This window comes from Aulostomus chinensis, chromosome 3 (genome assembly GCF_037954235.1).
Source record: "Aulostomus chinensis isolate RoL2024-O1b breed Wild chromosome 3, RoL_Achi_v1.0, whole genome shotgun sequence".
NCBI classification, from domain to species: Eukaryota; Metazoa; Chordata; class Actinopteri; order Syngnathiformes; family Aulostomidae; genus Aulostomus; species Aulostomus chinensis.
Window position 1 is genome coordinate 27,807,773 of NC_141322.1, and position 19,021 is coordinate 27,826,793.

The following is a 19,021-nucleotide window of genomic DNA, read 5'->3' on the forward strand; positions in this document are numbered from 1 at the left end:
TCAGCACCTCCCTGGAATGGCGGCTAAAATGATCCTACTAATACTGTAAATGTTTGGGTAAGAGTTACGTATTGTACACAATGTAGGTCACTTAAGATAGTATGTCACAAGTAAATATCTGGTTTACAGGCCAGTGACAATGAGTTGCAGTGCTGTCAATTGCAACACACCAAAAGGAGGGGGGGGGGGAAAAAAATCTTCAAAGATCACATGCACCACAACCCCAAAACAGCAGACATATGTTAGATAATTATTTTACTATGTCGTTGGAGACCTGCCATATAGATATAAAAAGACCAAATGAGAAACAGAAAGGCTATTCCTGTTTTTTCCTTTCTAGGATTATCTCTGAAAACAGTGTTGAATGAAATACAAACAAATGTGAAGTGTAAACTCTCAGCAACCATCCCTCACCATTACTCATAAAACCTCTTTAATTATCTTCAATATTTACACTGATGTACACAAAATACACTCAAAAAGGAGATTTTTTTTCCCTAGTTTCTAATTGCATTTAAATCCTCTTGTACATTCCAAGCCATCAAAAGGAAAAAAAGAAAAATCATAGTTGTATAGTAATCATAAAAAAAACCAAAAGATAGTTCTCTTGGAACAACTGTTTGCTCCCAGTGTGTGTGGTTCTTTTTTTCTCTTCTTTTTTTAGCTTGTTGCTAATCAGGTGCATCCCAGGACACGTAACAGATGGGTGCGGTTGGTTTGGCGGCGCAGCCTGAGCCAGCTCCTCTTTTCACATCTCAGTCAACGCCAATGACATTTTGACTCACCAGAACAGAATCCAAATGCTTGTTTTCCCCTTCAACTAACTTTATTGATCAACAGGCAGACGGGGGACAAGAAAAAAAAAAGAGGTGTAACTGGGCAGGGCTATATAGGAGGAGGAGGTTATTGTCATTTTCATCACATTGTTCTTTTGATATCATTATCTTGGTTATTATTTTGTTACAAAAAAAGTGGAGCGCCATCCTGTGGTAACGCTGTTTCCTGATTGGCTGACGTATGGAGGGTCTTGTTGATGACTGGATAAGACTTGCAGGATTGTGTGCGCGCGTGTGTGTGTGTGTGTGTGTGTGTGCGCGTGCGTGTATGTGTGAGAGAGAATGTCGAATAAGATGGGAAAGTATGTATGTGTATGTGTGTGTGTGTGTGTGTGTGTGTGTGTGTGTGCGCACGCAGGAATGTCTTGGGTGAGAGTTTTCACGTCAGTTCCACTGTCACTGTGAGGACGAGCGCCATCCACGTTAGTCCGAGAATGTCCATGTGGGAGGCTCCATCTACAAACACCAAGGAGACATTCAGTCACTCGGGGACACACTTCCTCTGCCTGTTTATTCTATCAGGAAACATCACATTTAGAAGACAATTCCAAAACAGTTTGCGAGTTCCAATTTTCATGATTTGGGACTCGATTCAAATGCAAATTTGAGGCCTGTAGAGTGTAACCCAGTATTTCTCAGTGCCTGTTTTAAAGTAAACAACAATGCACTTGCTGACTTCTGAGTGAGCCATATCATCTTCTGATGAAAAGGCCAAAACATATATATTTTTGTGATTGCAAATAAGATTTTGTGGTATAAATTCATTTCATAATGTTTATTACACCTGGAAGATTTTTAAAAAAAGGGAGAAAAAAAAGGAACAAGGTGAAAATGATTACAGCTTCATGAATAAAAAGCATGTTCAATGGTCACATAATTCACTGTGACATTTGTTTTCCCAGCCACGTGCAACCCCACCGGTGCAAGCAGAGTGTTTCCTCTCACTGTTGTCCTGGTTTCAGGGGCATAAGCTGCCGATGTTAGACACAGAGCAGGAGAAACCTATCAGCTGACTGCAGCCATGACACACATCATCAACAGTTGGCGGCTCAGACGGCTGGAGGGACGCTAGTATTGACTACACATTTAGTTACATTAGTGATGGACTGTCTGGGGTTGTAATGGATGGATTGTGCTGCGGGACTTTGTGGGACAGGCCCCCTCAGGGCAGCAAAGTCACGTGGTCATACAGCGTAAGCTGGACCTCAACAGGATGCGGCCCAACTCCTAATAGAATCTTTGATCTGAGTGGCAAAACATGCTGCAGAGCGACGACGTAACCAGGCATTTTAAACAAACCCGTTCTGCTGTTTATGTATGTCATACAACATTAGACAATAACAACTGGATCACCACGGTCAGGCCTCCATCTCATTCTTTAATGGGCTCATCCAACCGTAAGATCATCAGCGGAGGTCCAGTTCCAGTCGACGGTCATGGATGGAAGTTACCGAGCCATCTGTTTGCCTCCAGATTTTGGCTTGGACCCACGTGAGTTTCTGCCAACCTGGTTTTTGAGACGACTGGGACTGATTTCTATGGCAGCATGCTCTCTTTAATAAAGCGCAGCAATAACTCAACTCTATTGGACAGAAAATTCCTGTGCATAAAGCCGATTCAGGAAAAAAAAAACATTAAATGCTAACAGTTCATCGGAAAATGTTCCTTTTCTGCAGAGAGGAAAAGTTGATCAAATCTAGTGGAATCTTTAACTCACTGAGGTTCAGGACGACCCTGAGGCAGTCCTAAATTTCACTTCCAAAATTTAACTTGTTGCTTTTACTAGTTGCCACTACAAAAACGTGACTGTCTTTTTCCTTTTCTTCCCAGTATCGAGAATCACGATGCACGATTTTTCTGCCTGAACGAGAGCTGGAGAGCTAATCAATATCTCATGGAATGAAATGTTTGAAAAGTCAAGTGAACTGTTACACTGTTACACTCTTCATCTCTTCAGAACCGATTTGACAGACATCAGCTTTACAATCAGACTCACCATGGAGCAAATATCATGATATACAGTATATTGAGAACAGAGCCTCTGAATATTATATTCATCTTTTCATATATATAGCGCCCTGCTATATTATGTAGCGTGTCTCATGGGAAATACAGTTGGAACTACACTTCCAGGGAGAGGCTCTTATTGCCTCTTGTTTGCTGAGGCCCTGCTGATTGACAGCCGTGGCCACGCCCACTCCCCCCAGGCCAGGAGTCGAGCACTCAGCCATTAACCGAGCGGGCACGCGTGTGGTGACCTCATGGGGCTATGTTCTACACAAATTCAACTTGCATGCGAGGCATGTCTGTGCGTCCACACCGACCTGATTCTGTCCTTGCTGTGACACACCTGCTCCTGTGCTTACCATAACATTTGCATATTCAGATTTGCATCCCTAACCCTAAGATACGGCGAGTACAGATGGGAGAGGTGGAGGAATGTGAGTGGGAAAATAAAGAGCAAACAACAGAGGCACTGAATTCAGGAGATTCTAGGAAAAAGAAAAACAGACGTATATGGAGGAGGAAACACAAAGCTGTAACACAAAAACCATTACAGAGGAGAAGTATGAAAAAACAGTTTGTTTTAGTTTATAAAATTGTTTCAATCTTCTCTGAATGGTGCTGTTCAGGTTATACCCAGTTCACACTGCACGGCTTCTGCCCTGATTTCCCACTTATCCATGATTTTTTGAGTTCACTCAATATAGGAGGTAAATGGCTCATGATTCAGTTCCTAAGAGTTCTGTATAAACTGTTCAAACGGAGCCGACACGTGTCTGACATAAGCCAGCTATCAAGCAGTCAAACACCAAAAGAGGTATTGGACAACAGTTGCGTTTCCATTTAATTATTTGGTGACTTGTTCCGAACCAGCTGGTTTTGGACATGTTGCATGGCGTTTGGAGACAAATGCAGACTTTGGGAATAATCCTTGAACTCAGCAGCATCAGAAACAGCTGGTCAGTTGGAGCTTCTTCCATTTACAGGGTTTTTCATCTCCCATGTTGCACATGTACTTCTTTTTGAAAAGGAGAAATAAAACACCTCAGGCGTGTGTGAAAACCTTGGCAAATTTGTCTGAGTCGGAGTCTCTCTATTTCCATCCCTGTTTTGAAATAAGATACCTCAAAATACGTACATAAATACATTGAATGGAAACCTGAGTGTGACCTGCAGGGGGCGTGGCCTGTACCAAAGGGAGCTGTTGTTTCTGTACTGACATTTGCAACACAGAATCACTGGCTGTAAAACGTAAATGCATTTGGAAAAAGGGCTACACGTTCTTCCATCTGGCTTTCGCGACTCACTGGCGCAGAACATCTTCGATCGCTCGTTTCTCAAGGACATCTATTTTTGGAAGAACAGATCCTGGCCGACGCGTGTCATTTCCCCACGTCACTTCTCGCTTGTGTTTTTGTGACACAACACAGTTTGGCGATCAGGCCGATTTGTCGGTTGTAGTGAATCTTGTAATGTGTGATCCCCTGCTACCGCTCAGTCATAAACCCCGAGGACTTCAAGAACACAAATTCGAGAGAGCAAGTTGTGGAGTGTGAACACTACATCGATCTGACGAATTTGAAAGTCGTGTAGTGTGAACTTTGCTTTTAAGGCAGCTGTGCCACTCCAGGCTACACTGAGACAAATACGCCTGTAACACCCGCGCAATAGGGATTGTAAACTGTGCAGTCGAACCATTAAAATGCATTTTCCGGTTCATCAACAGCTCATATAGAAATCTACCACAGTTCACATGTTTTATTTGTCTTTGTTTCAGGGGACAGGAGTTAGCATTGACTTTCAGTGCACATTGCTAATGTATTGCAACAAATAACACAGAGGATTGTACTAATCTACACAAGCTTTTTTTTTTAGAGATTCCTATTGTAATATTTTCACTTCTGCTAATGTACATTCTCTACCTCACAAGCCCATTTGACAACACTTGAAAGGCAGGATGTTTAGCCAGGATTTAATCTATTTTTACACAAGAGGATAATCTGCACTGACCATGCAGCCTGGCTACCTGAAAATCAGCATTATAATCAGAGATTGTGAATTAAGCTGAAGAGGAGGAGAAGGAAATTATGAAAGTGGACTGAATGAATGAGAAAGAGAGGGTGTAAACAGAGAAAGAGCATCCATAAATGAATGAAAAGGGATGAGAGGTTGGCAGTGGTATACAGCAAGTGAGCATGAAACATCAGAGAGGGAGGAAAGGAAAGGCAGAAAAATTGAAGCAGAAAAAGGGAGGGAGTGGCAGAAAAAATGGGGGGAGATGGAAAGGTTGTTGTCACAGCCCTGCGGCTTCTCCTGACAATCCCTCATCTTTACATATGATAATCTTAGAAGCCGCAAATGAGCCACCACTGCACATGTGAAACACCAATAATCTCACACTCAACCAAAAGTGACAGGCTCGGTTCGTCATGGGAGAGGCTTGTTGCTCGCTGCCACAGAACATCGGCAAAGATTAATCCTGACTGAATCACTCTCGCTCAGTCTATCTGGGGCAATGCATTCAGGACAGAATGAGAAACATCCACCTCTCAATAGTGAATGTTGAAGCCACAGACTCGAAAAGGAATTTGCTTCTCTGATCAGTGCTGGGTCTGTGCACACATTTTCTGACAGAACAGACTGCAGTGTCAAAATATGTTGATCAAGTGATACAGCACACCACGACGCACTGCAAAAGAAAACACTCTTCCAGCGTCTGTGGTCAAAATACTTACTGTTCTGGTTCTGTGTGTTTTTCATCATGCTTGGATTTTCTGTTGGAAACAAAAGGAAAGATGGTCAGCTGAACCGAAAGGAGAACACAAAGATGAAGTCGTTACTGGAAAAGTGACACAGGTTTTAGCTTTTGGATGAGGCCTAACTCCAAAGTTCCTGGAGCACATGTTAAATGGCAGATCCCCAGTGAGAACGAATGAGCCTGTTAATGGAGCTGGGAACACAGAGCTCTGCACCGCAACAACTAGGACACTTTTAGCAGCAGTGGTGAGACCAGCTGCTGTCAGCCAGACACTTTGAGGGAGGGTTTGGAAAAATGGACTCCACCTTTAATAAGTAGTGCAATGTCTGCCCTGCACAATACTCTGACAATGTGTTCTCTGAGGGATAAAGTATTTACAGCGGAGGGAGAACCGGCACCCCTGAAATTCCGCTTTGAGCGCTATTTCATGTCACTGCGCCGGCGATAGCTACAGACTGTGACAGGTAGCCGGTCCGTCGGTTCCACTCATTAGTTAACGTGATTTTTAAAGGGAATTTCTTCAGATGTCTGCTGGGATTCGTGGACGAACTGAAAAGATTTTGTTGGTCAAAGGTGAAGGTCACGACACGCCTGCACTATCTGTCCCATTCTTGCCAACACGATCGCTCAGGAAAACCTTGAGTCTAAAGGTTGAACTGAAACGAATACGGTGGTCAAAGGTCAAGGTCACGCGCTTGTCCTCGTGTCGGCTGAAACTCTATCTATTCTTATCTTTCTGTCTCCGTTCTGTCTTCCAAATCCTCTTTTTTTCCCTTTTAAATAATTCATTGAGGTGTTATATAATTTTAGGGTGCCTATAGTTAACTGGTTGGGGACCACAGCTGGAAATTAGCAGTGCAGGCTGAAGCTGCCCCATTTACTCTTACTGGTACAGTTAATTAACTGGGATTATCCACAACACGATTACACTAATAAACTCAACAGTTACTTCTCCGAAATACAATATCTCTGGAAAGGCTTTAGGAAAGTTCTCCAAATTTGCAGTAAATGTCCACTGGGACTCAAGCATGAACTGAAAAAAAGTGTGTTTAGAGGTCAAAGGTCACTGTCATTTTATAGGAACATTATCTAACTTGGGGAAATGTTTTCAAGTACAATACAAACTTCCACTGTGTGTCAATGATGACCTGAAAAAAAAAAAAAAGGCATCCTCCTTGATGCGGAATTTCTAGTTGGATTTCACATATGAGCAGATGGAAGCAGCGTTGACATTGGGAAACTTTTGTAGACTCACTACAACCACATTAACATAGCAGCTCCTCCGGGATGCACAGAGAAATTAGTGTGTGCACTGTATATGCTTTACTGTGTTTGCTTGCCCCCGCAAATTTACATAAGCGCACATATCTGCGTGTTTCTGCACGTGTGTGCAGTTCTTCTGTCTGAAGTGAGTCAGCACTGAGGACACACGGGCATAGTAATCTCACAGCGTATTATGACTAAGGCTGGCTGGAGATGTACATCATCAAGACGTGAGCACTGCTCGGTGACAGTGGAGAGTCAAGCTGTCATTATACTCTATTATTCCTCATGATGTATCCCCAACACTTTGCCAAGCACGCAGAGCCCCCAAATACTTGGACGTCTTTGCCCTCAGCAGGGAGAGAAGCGTCTCATCTCAAGGCCACTAGGGCTGGTGCCAAGGTCACTTAATCACCATTTACTTTCCTTAAGCGAGAGTGGAAGCAATCTACAAGGAGCAGGCAGACAGATGGGCCATACTACACTAGACATGTAGCCGATGAAACCTGAGGGTGCAGCAGGGCGTTAAATAGACATTAGTGCTCTTCCTAGCAAAACGCAGAAGCAAGGTAACGCCTCCCTAAAGCGGCACTTTCTCCTTACGGAGGATTCTAAAGACACACCCATTAATTTGTGCATTTGTGAAACACTTTAAGTGAAGTATGTCAAACCCTGTTCACAGAAGGATTTCAGGTGGAAGATAAAAATAGAATTAAAAAAGCTGGGGAAAAATGATTCCGTTTCAGAGTTGATGAGGGGCAGAAATGGTGTCTGTCTGAACCGAGGCTAGAACGTTACCTCCCAGCCGACTGCTTTAGTATGTGCCGCACACATTTCTGTGTTTTTACTCCCATTTGATCTGAGCTATGTATGAGTCAAAAGTCCCTCTCACACGCGTTACCGCCAGCGCCGTCATCGGCCTTTCAAACACACCGAAGGTTTTTGATTGGTAAATGTTTCATAAGAGCTCTATCTGGATATGACAGAACTATTACAGACACAGCTGTGTTATTCATTGGACAATGCCTGGCGCCTTGTCGGCACCAGGGATTGGATCACTGTTGAAAAGCACTAGAAAATAATGACATCCAAGAAGAAGTGTTCAGCACTCTCACGCTGCATTTATTTTGCCGTTTAATCTTAATTAATGAGGAGCGATGCTTGTCCCTTTGCTTTTGAGCAGTGGCTCCCCTAATAGGCTTTTTCTTTAATTTAACCCTTTGATTCAACACGCTGTGCAAACCAGATCTGATGCAGAACACGTGTCATATTTTGCTGTTTCCATCAACCATTTCTAATGCGGTTTTTCAAAACGTGCATCTAAACACAGCGGCGGGAACACCCCTCCTCATGTGGTGATTGAATGAGCCATCTCATCAGGCCTCTACAGAATCCCGACATTTCCAAGTGTCCAGTGTAAACAGATCCAGAGGAGCAGGACACGCTGATATAATGGAGTTTGTAATCAATCCAAGTCCCTCATCAACAGCGGTAAACCAACACATTCCAGGTTTCGGGGAACATGTTAGCAGGGTTTGGCCGGTAAGCAAAGAGCTATTCTAACACTGTCGACCAAAAATGATCCGTTGATTCCACCACGGGCCTTTGATGTCACTGCTGCTGTTTAGAGAGTGAGAGCAGCGCAAGACATGCCACTGATGGACTCGTGGCTAAATCCCTTGCTAGCGAATAGTAATCTCACTGTGAGCAGACTTAAAAAGAAAGTGTTGTTGAGCCAATTAGAGAAACGATCATTTATTAATCACACACTTGCAGCCGCATAAATGATTCATTCCTAAAAGTGGTCACATAAATCTCCCAAGTATTTTGCAGAGTTACTGTAGATACATGAATTGAAATTTGGGGAATTATTTAATTTTCCGCGACATTTAATTGTGTGATTGTTCTGTACAATTCTTGTTGAGCCAACTTGTAAAGTCACAAAAAATAGTTTATATTCATCATCCTCTGAATAATTGATCAAAATTAAATGTGATTTCAGTTGAACGGGAAGTGTGGGAGCCGCTCTGGAGCCTACATACCAAAGACTATGAGGCGAGTGTGTGTATCCGTGGAGCCCAGAGGATTCTGAGCCGTGCAGCGATACATGGAGCCGTTGAGCTCAGCCGGCACTCTCTCCAGAATCAGTTCCTTCCCCTCTCGCTCGGAGCTGCCATCCAGCAAGCGACCCCCTACTCGTGTCCAGGTGAAGAGAGGCTCGGGGAACACCTCATTCTATCAACACCCAGGGCAGATGGGATTGCGAGCCAGATGGGTGGGGGGTGGGGGTGGGGGGAATAGACAGGAGAGGGGGAGGGAGATAGAGGGAAAAAGGAGGGTGAGAAGGCGGTGCGGAAGAAGCCTTTGAGTCTCAGCCAAGAGATTAAGAGCAAAGGATACATGAATAATACAAGCGCTGATTTTTCCCCTAATGCAACAGCAAGTTAACAACATGCATTAATAATCAACATTTCACTTTACAACAGTCCTGCCCCCCCCCACCCCCGCCCCACAGTTCTTAACCATCCAGAAAACACCCTGATTTCCAATCTTAAAAACATAACCCTCCATGAAGCAGTACTCCATTCACAGCAGTGTGTTGATGGTTCCCAGATAACACACACAATAGTAGAGGGAATGTCTGGTACGCCTCCACCTCTCGGGAATACGTGTGAGAATCTTCCCTTACCTCACACCATAATGTGTCCCTAAAGTCGAAAAGTGTGGTGCATTGCGCCACACACATATATGTTGGAGAAATGCATGAATATATATATATATATATATATATATATATGTATAGATAGATAGATACAGATATAGATATAGATATGTATCTTGTCCACCATCCATTTGATATACAGAGGAATGCATTTTAGCAGAACAGGCTTTCAGTGCAGAAAAGGTTTCCAGCACTCTCAGGTACATGAAAGAAAGAGCACATCATGAGGACATCAGAGGCACATATGACAATATAATGGCTTTATTTATTACCTCCACCAAGGAGAGTGTGTTTTTCAAGCTGTCTGTCTTTGTCTCAGCAGGATTTCAAAGAAAGTCTGATTTTACATGAAAAACTGGTGAAAGGGTGGATCATGGGTCAAAGAAGAACCCATTAAATTTGTCCTGGGAGCAAATCACAGGGGAGGCACACAAAATATTTCTTCCTGTACTTTAACAATGCAACTGAATGTTGAGAGGATTGAGTGGGTGACATCACACGCCATGTGGGAGAAGGTGTTAAACAAAATGTTCTGTTGAACTTCTCCTCGCAGCTTAAAAATTTCATTTCTCGCGTATAATTTTATGCCAGAATGTAGACATTTGTCAACTTTCACAAAACGCAACTGAACAAAAAGACTCTGTGACCCTCCAAGGAACAGAAGCAACTCTTGTTTGCACTCTGAGTGCAATTTTAGTTGCTTAAGACGTGCATTTGACCTTTATGACATTCAACAGTATGTTTGAGACACACAGTGAATGAAGGTGGAGTCTAGTCACGGTTCTCTATGACCTGAAATATAGTGATGTGTATATTATATATATATATATATATATATATATATATATATATATATATTAACTTCATTCCTGTCTGCCAATCATAAAGTCCAAATGAATGGAAAACAGAATCAGCCACAGATGACAATGTACCTAACCCTGAAGGCCACACAAGTGTGCCAGAACACGTCACTTTTAGCAAACCTTTGTTCGGACAGAACAGTCGTAGATGTCCAAATTCAACCCGAATCATTGGTTGTCTACTTGAAAAAAATAGCAGGGTCAATCAAGTCTGCTGCTTACATCTCATCTATGTTTTAGAGCTATGACGCATCATATTTTCAGAGAAATCCCATAAATTCAAAGTTCTTGTGAAATGAGGTCACAAAATGCTCCTTGAGCTCATGGTTGTGAGGTGGTGACACTCCCACCCTGCTGGGAGAGCTAGCTACTCTCTGCTAGCCCTCTGCTAACTTGAAGGTGGATAAATAATTCAACCTTGCAGCTCTTGAAGACTTCACAAAAGTTATCCAGCCACATGGAACAAATTATAGTTCAGGTTTTCACAGTTTTTCAAAGGGGTTGAGTGATACTCAGGACTATTTATCCACGGCTTTACATCCAAAACCGTCACAGCGGATTTGGCCACTTGACCACTACTTCCCGTTATCCCCCTGCTAACTTGAATGCAGATAAATACTTTAATCCTGCAGCTTTCAGAATTTTCTCAGTTTTGCCAGAACAAATGGATCTAACAGAGATGGCGGAACTTTCACAAACATTTGTGTTTGCCTTGAGTGATGTAATTTACAGCCAAATCAATACCAGGAGAGAAGCCTGTGACACAATTTTCTAAACTACAGCTTTAAAATGTGCAAACTACAAAAATTTGTTTCCATGTCATGTTGATATATGGATTTTAGGGGGTTATAGCGATGAGCATGGAAATGGGTTGATTTGTAGGAGCCTGTTTTTTTCAGCACTCCTCAGCTACTCTACAGCTTGTTTGCATGTCAACAAGAGAGCCAGTGTCACTTCAGCTTAAAACTGTTGATACCAGCTAAGAGAACATGAAGGAACTGCTAAATATGAATCAGCCCAGAGTGCACTTTGTCCTCATCATGGCTTCAGCTGCTACTACTTGATGCAAACATCGACCATCCACTCAAAACCTCTCGATTTCGGAACTCTTTACTAAATCAAGCAAGGTTAGCCTGCCATGTTTATTCTCATATGCCCAAAAAAAGTCAAATATTTTACACTTAAGATAAATGCTTAAATGATGGATAGCCTGAAAGTGTGAATCACAGCTTCCGGTAAGTCTCCCAGTGGAGATGCTAAACTCACCGGTCTGTGAAAGCTGGTGAAAATTATCTCTCCTTTCACCAACAATTATACCTACGAAAGGTTTTTCAAGCTGTGTTGGAATCATGTCAGAGGTTAAATGAGTTAATAGAGACAAGCTTTGGCTAAAGGTCACAGTGAGATAAGAGACACTGAAAGACCTTCCTGTCACATGCAGCCGATTCCATATGAAAAAAGGTCTTTGTTGCTGAACTCACCAAAATCCTATTTAATCTCATATGAAACAACAAGAAAATGAGTACAAACTAAAACCCACACTGTAGAATCATCATCAATAATACATTTCTAAAACAATACACCACAGGGGGGGAACTGGCATAGTTTTTATTGCAAAAGAAAGGCACGAGGCAAAATTATCTGTCCTCACACACAGTCTTATCTCGTTTTGAAACCCTAGAGCCAAGGTCCAGAGAAGGATACGGGAAATTTGCTGTGTGATCAATCTGCATGCGCTGGTGCCTTCGCTGCCAAAGGGCTCAGCTGGCTGTTTAAAGAACAACTTTTTAAAAAAACCCAAGGCGGGGAGACTTAATAACACGTTATAGTCCATGGACACAATAGCATACATGCTAAACCACAACATTTCTACAGCTGTAATGTGTATCGAATAAAATCCAGAAACCCATCTGACTCGAGATTTCTAGAGATTCCTGAAGCTGAGACATAAAGATAATTTATGCTTCGAGCCATTAGCGTGTCTGATATCAAGATTAGCACAATCTTCTTCACCTGACCGACTTCAGATGCTTGAACGCGCCATCCCTGTCAAAGATATCAGAGCTGTCTGCAGCCCAGTCACACAGGCAACAGCATCTTTTTTAAACAGGCAATGACATAGACGCACACATTTCTATGGGATTAGGGAGTAATAATTCTGAAAAACATTCACTGTGGCCAGCATAGAATCAGTTAGCATCTACTGCTAGGCTTAGCATTCACAGCCTGTAAAGTTCAACTGATTAGAACATGAATTCATTCACATCATTTGTAACATTTTTGACAAACACAATATACATTAAAGTATGTATATATTAAAAGACTGGGGCAATGATGTATAATCTAACAGAGAGGTTAGAGGAGTGAAAATCCCATTCACATTCTCCATAGGGGAGTTGGATTATTAGCTTTAATGCTGTAACCTTCCGAGGTCAACTCATCACACACAAGCAGGGGGTGAAGTGATGGTATCCGCTCTTGCAGAAGTCTCAAATGTGCAGGATATGAGGCTAGTTTGGAGATAAACAGGGTTTATTGCAAACTAGAGTGCATGATTGACACTGTTTCTATGGAAATCTTTACTGAACTTGTCACCGTTGACTGATAAGAGTTTCACCAGATTTGGAAACAAGGTTTCCCTTCAGGAGGTGACACGTCAAATCCTTTAATATGACATATTCATTCATTCAGGTTAGACAGCAACAACAAAAATGGCCAGTTGGTCATGAGGTTTAGTTATTTTAAACAAGGCTGGGTTGGAATTATTGTTTTTGGTTGAGAGTACTTCATGAACTCTTGAGATAATAATATCGTCTTGTACCACTCACATCTGTTTTTGCACCAAATCAAATGGGGTTTTTTTTGGTTACATCTAATCTGCTCTCTGGTTGTCTTGCTTCCTGGTGAATCACTCTTTATATAAAGAGTCTGCTGAAATGGGAAATTCACTTCTGGAACCGTATCCGCTCAGAAGGCAGATAGTCTCTGTTGAGCCTCATGAGTAAGAAAACTCAACAAGATTAATTGCAGATATAGACTTGACTGCCCTTGGTCTTTTAATTTCTTCAGACCCCATGCACTTACCCCAGGAGATCCTACCTGGAATCCTTGCACTGTGATGCGCACCGTGTCCCCTACCTTTGCCCTGCTGGGGGACATGAAGAGTTTAGGTCCTTTGGGGGCAGCTGAAAGCAGAGAAACAACAAGAGGGAGACAAAGGTCATTGTACTGAGCACGGAGAGCAAATCCTGCTGGACACCTGTTTTGTCACAGGGGGGAGAGACAAATACAATTTCCTGTCAATTAAGGTCACCGGGCAAGAGATGAGGGACCTGCAGGTTCTTTCATCCAAAAGACTGTGCTGGATTTATTCCCCCTTGGAGAGAAAGGGGACTAAATTGGGTAGATAGTCATTACTAGAGGAGAATGGGAGTGCACCGGGTTGAGTGTGGAGGCAGCGAGATAAGGGACACTCAGAGAGCTAATTCCCTTGTCTTGGTGTGGAGAGATGGCTTTCATTTGGGCCCTCTAAAACAATGGGACACAAGCGGGTAAGGAAGCAGGGAGATTCTAATAATATCCAAAGATTATAAGGGGCCCGTAATTGTCCCGTGCATGTAGTGCTGAGATAAAATGAATGATTTGCATAATGTTGTATAAAAGGTAAGAAAAATGGTTGAGTCATATCATTATGACCAAACTGCACAGTATACTGTATTAGGCTCATATAAGTAGGTTCTGCACGATTTGAGATGATTAACCATTCCCCTAAAAGATAACTGCCTCACATGCTGCGCTGGTCCATATTTTAGACAAATGGACTTAGCAGCGCGCAGGACTCACGCTAAGAGGAACCAATCAATAACGCCTGCACAAGCGCGCCGCAACTCTTCATCTCATTCGGTTTGAACTCTTAAATCACATTGGATGCTTGTTCTTATTGATGAGTTAAACTACAGGATAAATAAATAAACTGACAAATGAGCTCAGTAGTCAGCTATTCGTCTGGCAAAAAAAATAAAAAAACTACAGAACTGTCCACCGTGTCTCATGACGCATGTTCCTCTCTTAGACAGCCATTGACTGCAAGCCTGCAGCAGACTAATGGAGACGGAGTTTAAAATCTGTAACAGGTTTGTGTGTATGTATATATATATATATATAAATATATATATATATATATATATAAACCACTGTCTGCTTTGTTGAATACCATGTGATCCAGGATACTTTCATAGAGCAACATAAAAAAAAAAAAGATATTCAAATATTAAAATCATACAGTGGCGGGGAAGGATGACACACGTTTATGATACAATTCAGTGCAAAGAAGAGTTTGAATAAAGTCAAAGTCAAAGAGAAACAAATATTTTGGAGGTCACAACATATAAAACGCAGTTAATCAAATCTCATTCATCAAAGCATGGGAACGAGTTATTTAATGGCTGAAAAGTGAACTGATTTTGGAGCAGTTTATATCTCTCGGCCAGGGATTAATCAAAGCTTGGGAACAAGCGGGATCCCTGTTGATATCGTGGCCACTAGCACTTTTACCCACAAATGTATTGACTTGACAGCGTGGAAACAACTTACATCTTGTGGTCACAAAGTAATGAATTTGTGGAAAGATGTTACATTGCATAGCCAACGATTTAATCAAATTGTAGAAACAATTTATATCTTGAAGAACTAAATATTGTCTCTATCTCAATGGTCGATTCTGGGCTCCATAGCGCAGCGTAAACTGAGTCAAGAGAACGGGTGCCAAGCATCCTCAACTTGTACAGAGTCAATAAGATTCTAAAATGAGTTAAAACATCCTCATATTTAAATTGGCAACCCATCCAAGGTTTAATGTGAGCAGTCTGACATGCGGCGTTCCTCCTCATGCTGAAGATGGGTGTCGTTTCACAGGTTAGATTTGGCATGGCTCTGACACACTCTTTTCCACCACCCACACGCTTCTCCAAGAGTATTTTAAAACACTGGTGTCATGGCGTCACATAGAGCTTACGAGGCATATGGCCGGGGAAGATGATGGCTGATTTCTGGGATTTGCTCCAGCAGTGACAGTTGGCATCCTACGTCACCATCTTTGATTAGGGCAGCTTGTGATGGACACAGCACAGCCTCTCTCTCTGTGAGGGTGAGGGGCTCACAGGGGAAATAAACAAGAGTCCAATGAGAATGTCATTGAACGGCGCCACAGCGGTTTGCATGAAGGAAGCGTTATCACTTCAGGAGGAGAATAAACATGCCGCTGTCTAGAAAAACAACCCTGCATCAGGTGCACTTTAATACCAAGCCCAGACAGGAACAGGTTGCCCAGCTGCATCAGACTTAGGCAGTGGAGGGGAACCTGTTGCATTAGCTGGCTGACTGGTTTTGTTGAAAATGAAAAGCAAGAGAGGCATGCAACTACATTTAAAAGGTGCCTTGTAATGTCTTTCTTGGATTCGAGCAAAACATTAGAATAAGTGACCCAAAGCAGTGAGAATACTGATGAGAGGGACGCCGAGCTACAGGTGAAGGTGGATGCAGGAATCTCTGCCTCGCAAGGAAAGATTGCTCAGCCCCAGAGGTCCCCTGTACTGCAGACATAGCAAATTATTTTGTCACATCAACAAAGAAGTTATGTATATACATGACTGGTCAAAAGTTTTAAAGCACCCCAATTTTTCCATTTTTTACTGAAAATTATTCAGTTTAATGTCCCATTGCACTCTGAAGTGAAAGCATAGTACAAATAAACCATCCTTTTGCCAACTCAACAACAAAGATCCTGCATGATGAACCAAAGATTTCAAATTTTGATTCATCAGTCCATTATACCTTCTTCCTGTCTTCAGTCCAATGCCAGAGTTTCATGGCCCAGGCAAGCCTCTTTGTCTTATTCTGACGTCTTAGGAATGGCTTTGTTGCTGCAACTCATCCTGTCAAACCTGCAGCTTGAACTCTTCTCTTCCCAGCTGAAACTGAGACTTGCTTACAACGACCACTATTAAGCTGTGCTTGAAGCTGTTGTCCTGGGAGCCGCCTATCACACAAGCTGTTAACTCTTAGAAGCTTGTTATCTGATTCATTTGTGGGTTTGGGTCTGCCAGAACTCCTCCAGTCAGAGTTTCCCCCAGTTTCTGAGTGCCTTTTGATGGAGAAGAAACCTGTACTCATTGAGACCTCGACTTACATTTTTAAGTGTCACGATGGTCTGTCTCTCTTCTGTCTCATTGTTGTTTGCCTTTTTCTCACCATTTTAGTAGCAACACACTACTTTCTGGGGTACAGTAGTGTTCAACTGATGCTCACGAGGGTATGGCACCACAGTGTGATCCAACACTGCTTTTACACAGACAGAGGGGTTAGCAAGCGATCAAGAAAAGTTGGAACACCTGTAGGAATTAGTAGCACCAGCTTTCAAGGCTCTATCAACCTTTGTTGCTACAGAACAGCTTTAAACTGTTAACCCATTTTGTGTTCCCTGAAAGAGGCCTTATTGTACAATTCTGAAATGTACATTATTTTTCAGTTTTGGGTAACCTAACTGTTTTTTTTAACCTCTGGCAGTCCAGCACTCAGGTATTCATTGGACTTTCATGACTTGAATTCCAGTTAATACCTAGACAAATTGGGGTGTTCTAAAACGTAGTGTATGAATGAATATGCTTCGCTGCAAATGTAACAGCACTAAAGCGTTCATCTGTGAGTGCAGCGGGGCCACTCTACAACGCACATGTTGCTGGTAGGAACATTTTTACAGACGCACGACATCTGCATGACCTCATCCCAACTGGAAGGGAGGGGCCTAAAGATTGGGTTTGCAATGCATAATTTGCAAATTATTTCCAAGATTTTAGTAACAAAACCTGGGAGAAACTGAATGACAAATCTAGATTTCTGTTGGCAAACAATGTACATACAAATAAATGCACATGCTCCTGCACATAAACACAATCCTCCATTATACACATTTACACACGAACACACACACACACACACACACACCTTGTTTGAAAGTGAGCATCTGCTCTTTGATTATCAGTGTCTGGCATAGCAGCAGAGATGGAAGGAAGCCTGGATCTCCTCTCACTACAGTGTATAAAATAAGAGTTATACCACTTGTGAAATGACGTTTAATAATAAAAACCCTAGCTCACATAAATTCCAAGTAAAGAGCATCTTTTAAATATTAAGAGGCTCTACACTAATGACTACAATCCAGGAGCACAACATGGACTGGCCTCTTGATCTCATGGAGATGTAGCGTGTTTTTTGACTCTCAAGGCCGGGCGCCCGCTTCACTGCCATTTATATGTGGAGCACGGAGACATTCATGAATATTCATAGAGTGTAATACAACATTGGTCGATTGTCAGGCTGTCGCTCCGTCTCATGTGGCAAAATTAAATCTCTGAAAGATTTATCACTTATGGGCCCTGCAAAGACCTCCTTTTCATTTCCTGACCAAACACACCTGAGAGAACCGTGTGTGTGTGTGTTTGTGTGTGTGTGTGTGTGTGTGTGCACGTTCTGAGTGCAATTATCCTGTTATAGCGGCATGATATAAATGAATATGGTATGCAAGTGATGGGTATCTCCTGAGCTGCTTCACACTCTCATATGCAAAGGTGGTTAAACAGCACAAGAAATTGTGCGCTAATTTCACCCGCTCAAATAAACGGAGGATCACTTTTTTTTTAACTAACCTCTGACCTGAATCCCAACAATATTTTTTTTGTCTTCTATTCTATGATGTCTCCAGCTCCAAGCGAGCCTACGAATGCTCTGAATTTCAAGTGTGCTCTGATTCAATCAACAAATGCACATCTTCCCTCTGCTCTTTTCTTCAGGTGGTGGGAAAGAAAAGAAGGCCTGATAATACTCTTTCTATCTCTTTAAAAGATCAAAGGTAGCGATAAATTAATGCCTTCAAACCAAACAGAAAGAAAGGCTTGTCAAAATATTAGCGCCTTTGACATTTAGCAAGAGTTTCACAGGGCCCATTCCCCCCAGGGTGTGTCATCTGTTCCATCATCAACATGGGAAGGAGACTAACTGTTCAGTCTTGAGAAGACAGCTCGTGTCATTGCACCATTAACTGATGCTGCTGATGTTACATGTGATGTACTGTGTTTCTATCCGCTCGGGAAATGATGGTGACAGTTATTGCACTTTACAAGACATTTTTACGAGATGATATATTCATATTTGTGGCAACAAGTGGCAACCACCCCGCTGAATCCTCTCTTCTGCTCAGACATGATTGATTTAGAGAATTATAATTAGTTTGAGCTCTGAAAACAATCACAGTGTTGTCCTTACTATTCCTTAATATTATGCTGGCTTTCTCTTCTTGCATTTTATGGTATCTCATGTTTGTAAAAAGGCTTTTGAAGAATTAGAGACAGAGATCAGTGTTCTGAGCAGATAGCTGTGTTGCAAGGGGGGCATATCCAGCTTGCATGTAGATGCCATGAACAGGAACTCTAATTCAATACTCGGCTACCTCAACCTTTTGCTGCCAGGAGAATGCAGCTGCCAATATTAGCAGGTTAATACGAGCTGCAAAAGCTTTCAGCAA

The 19,021-nt window shown here is 42.3% G+C and overlaps 1 protein-coding gene across 3 annotated transcripts in view; it reads right to left on the reverse strand.

Moving 5' to 3' along the window:
• Positions 1-382: 382 nt before the first annotated feature.
• Positions 383-19,021, reverse strand: part of igsf21a (immunoglobin superfamily, member 21a) — a 184,424-nt gene continuing 165,785 nt past the window's right edge. For 2 of the 3 annotated variants that reach the window (XM_086200104.1, XM_086200106.1), the window contains 4 exons: positions 13,528-13,628; positions 8,904-9,096; positions 5,576-5,614; positions 383-1,292 (listed from right to left, as the gene is read on the reverse strand). In XM_086200104.1, coding sequence (XP_086056230.1) covers positions 1,216-1,292; positions 5,576-5,614; positions 8,904-9,096; positions 13,528-13,628 — 410 coding nt within the window. In that variant the 3' untranslated portion in view covers positions 383-1,215. The remainder of the gene's footprint in view (positions 1,293-5,575; positions 5,615-8,903; positions 9,097-13,527; positions 13,629-19,021) is intronic. The other variant, XM_086200105.1, reaches the window with a different exon arrangement.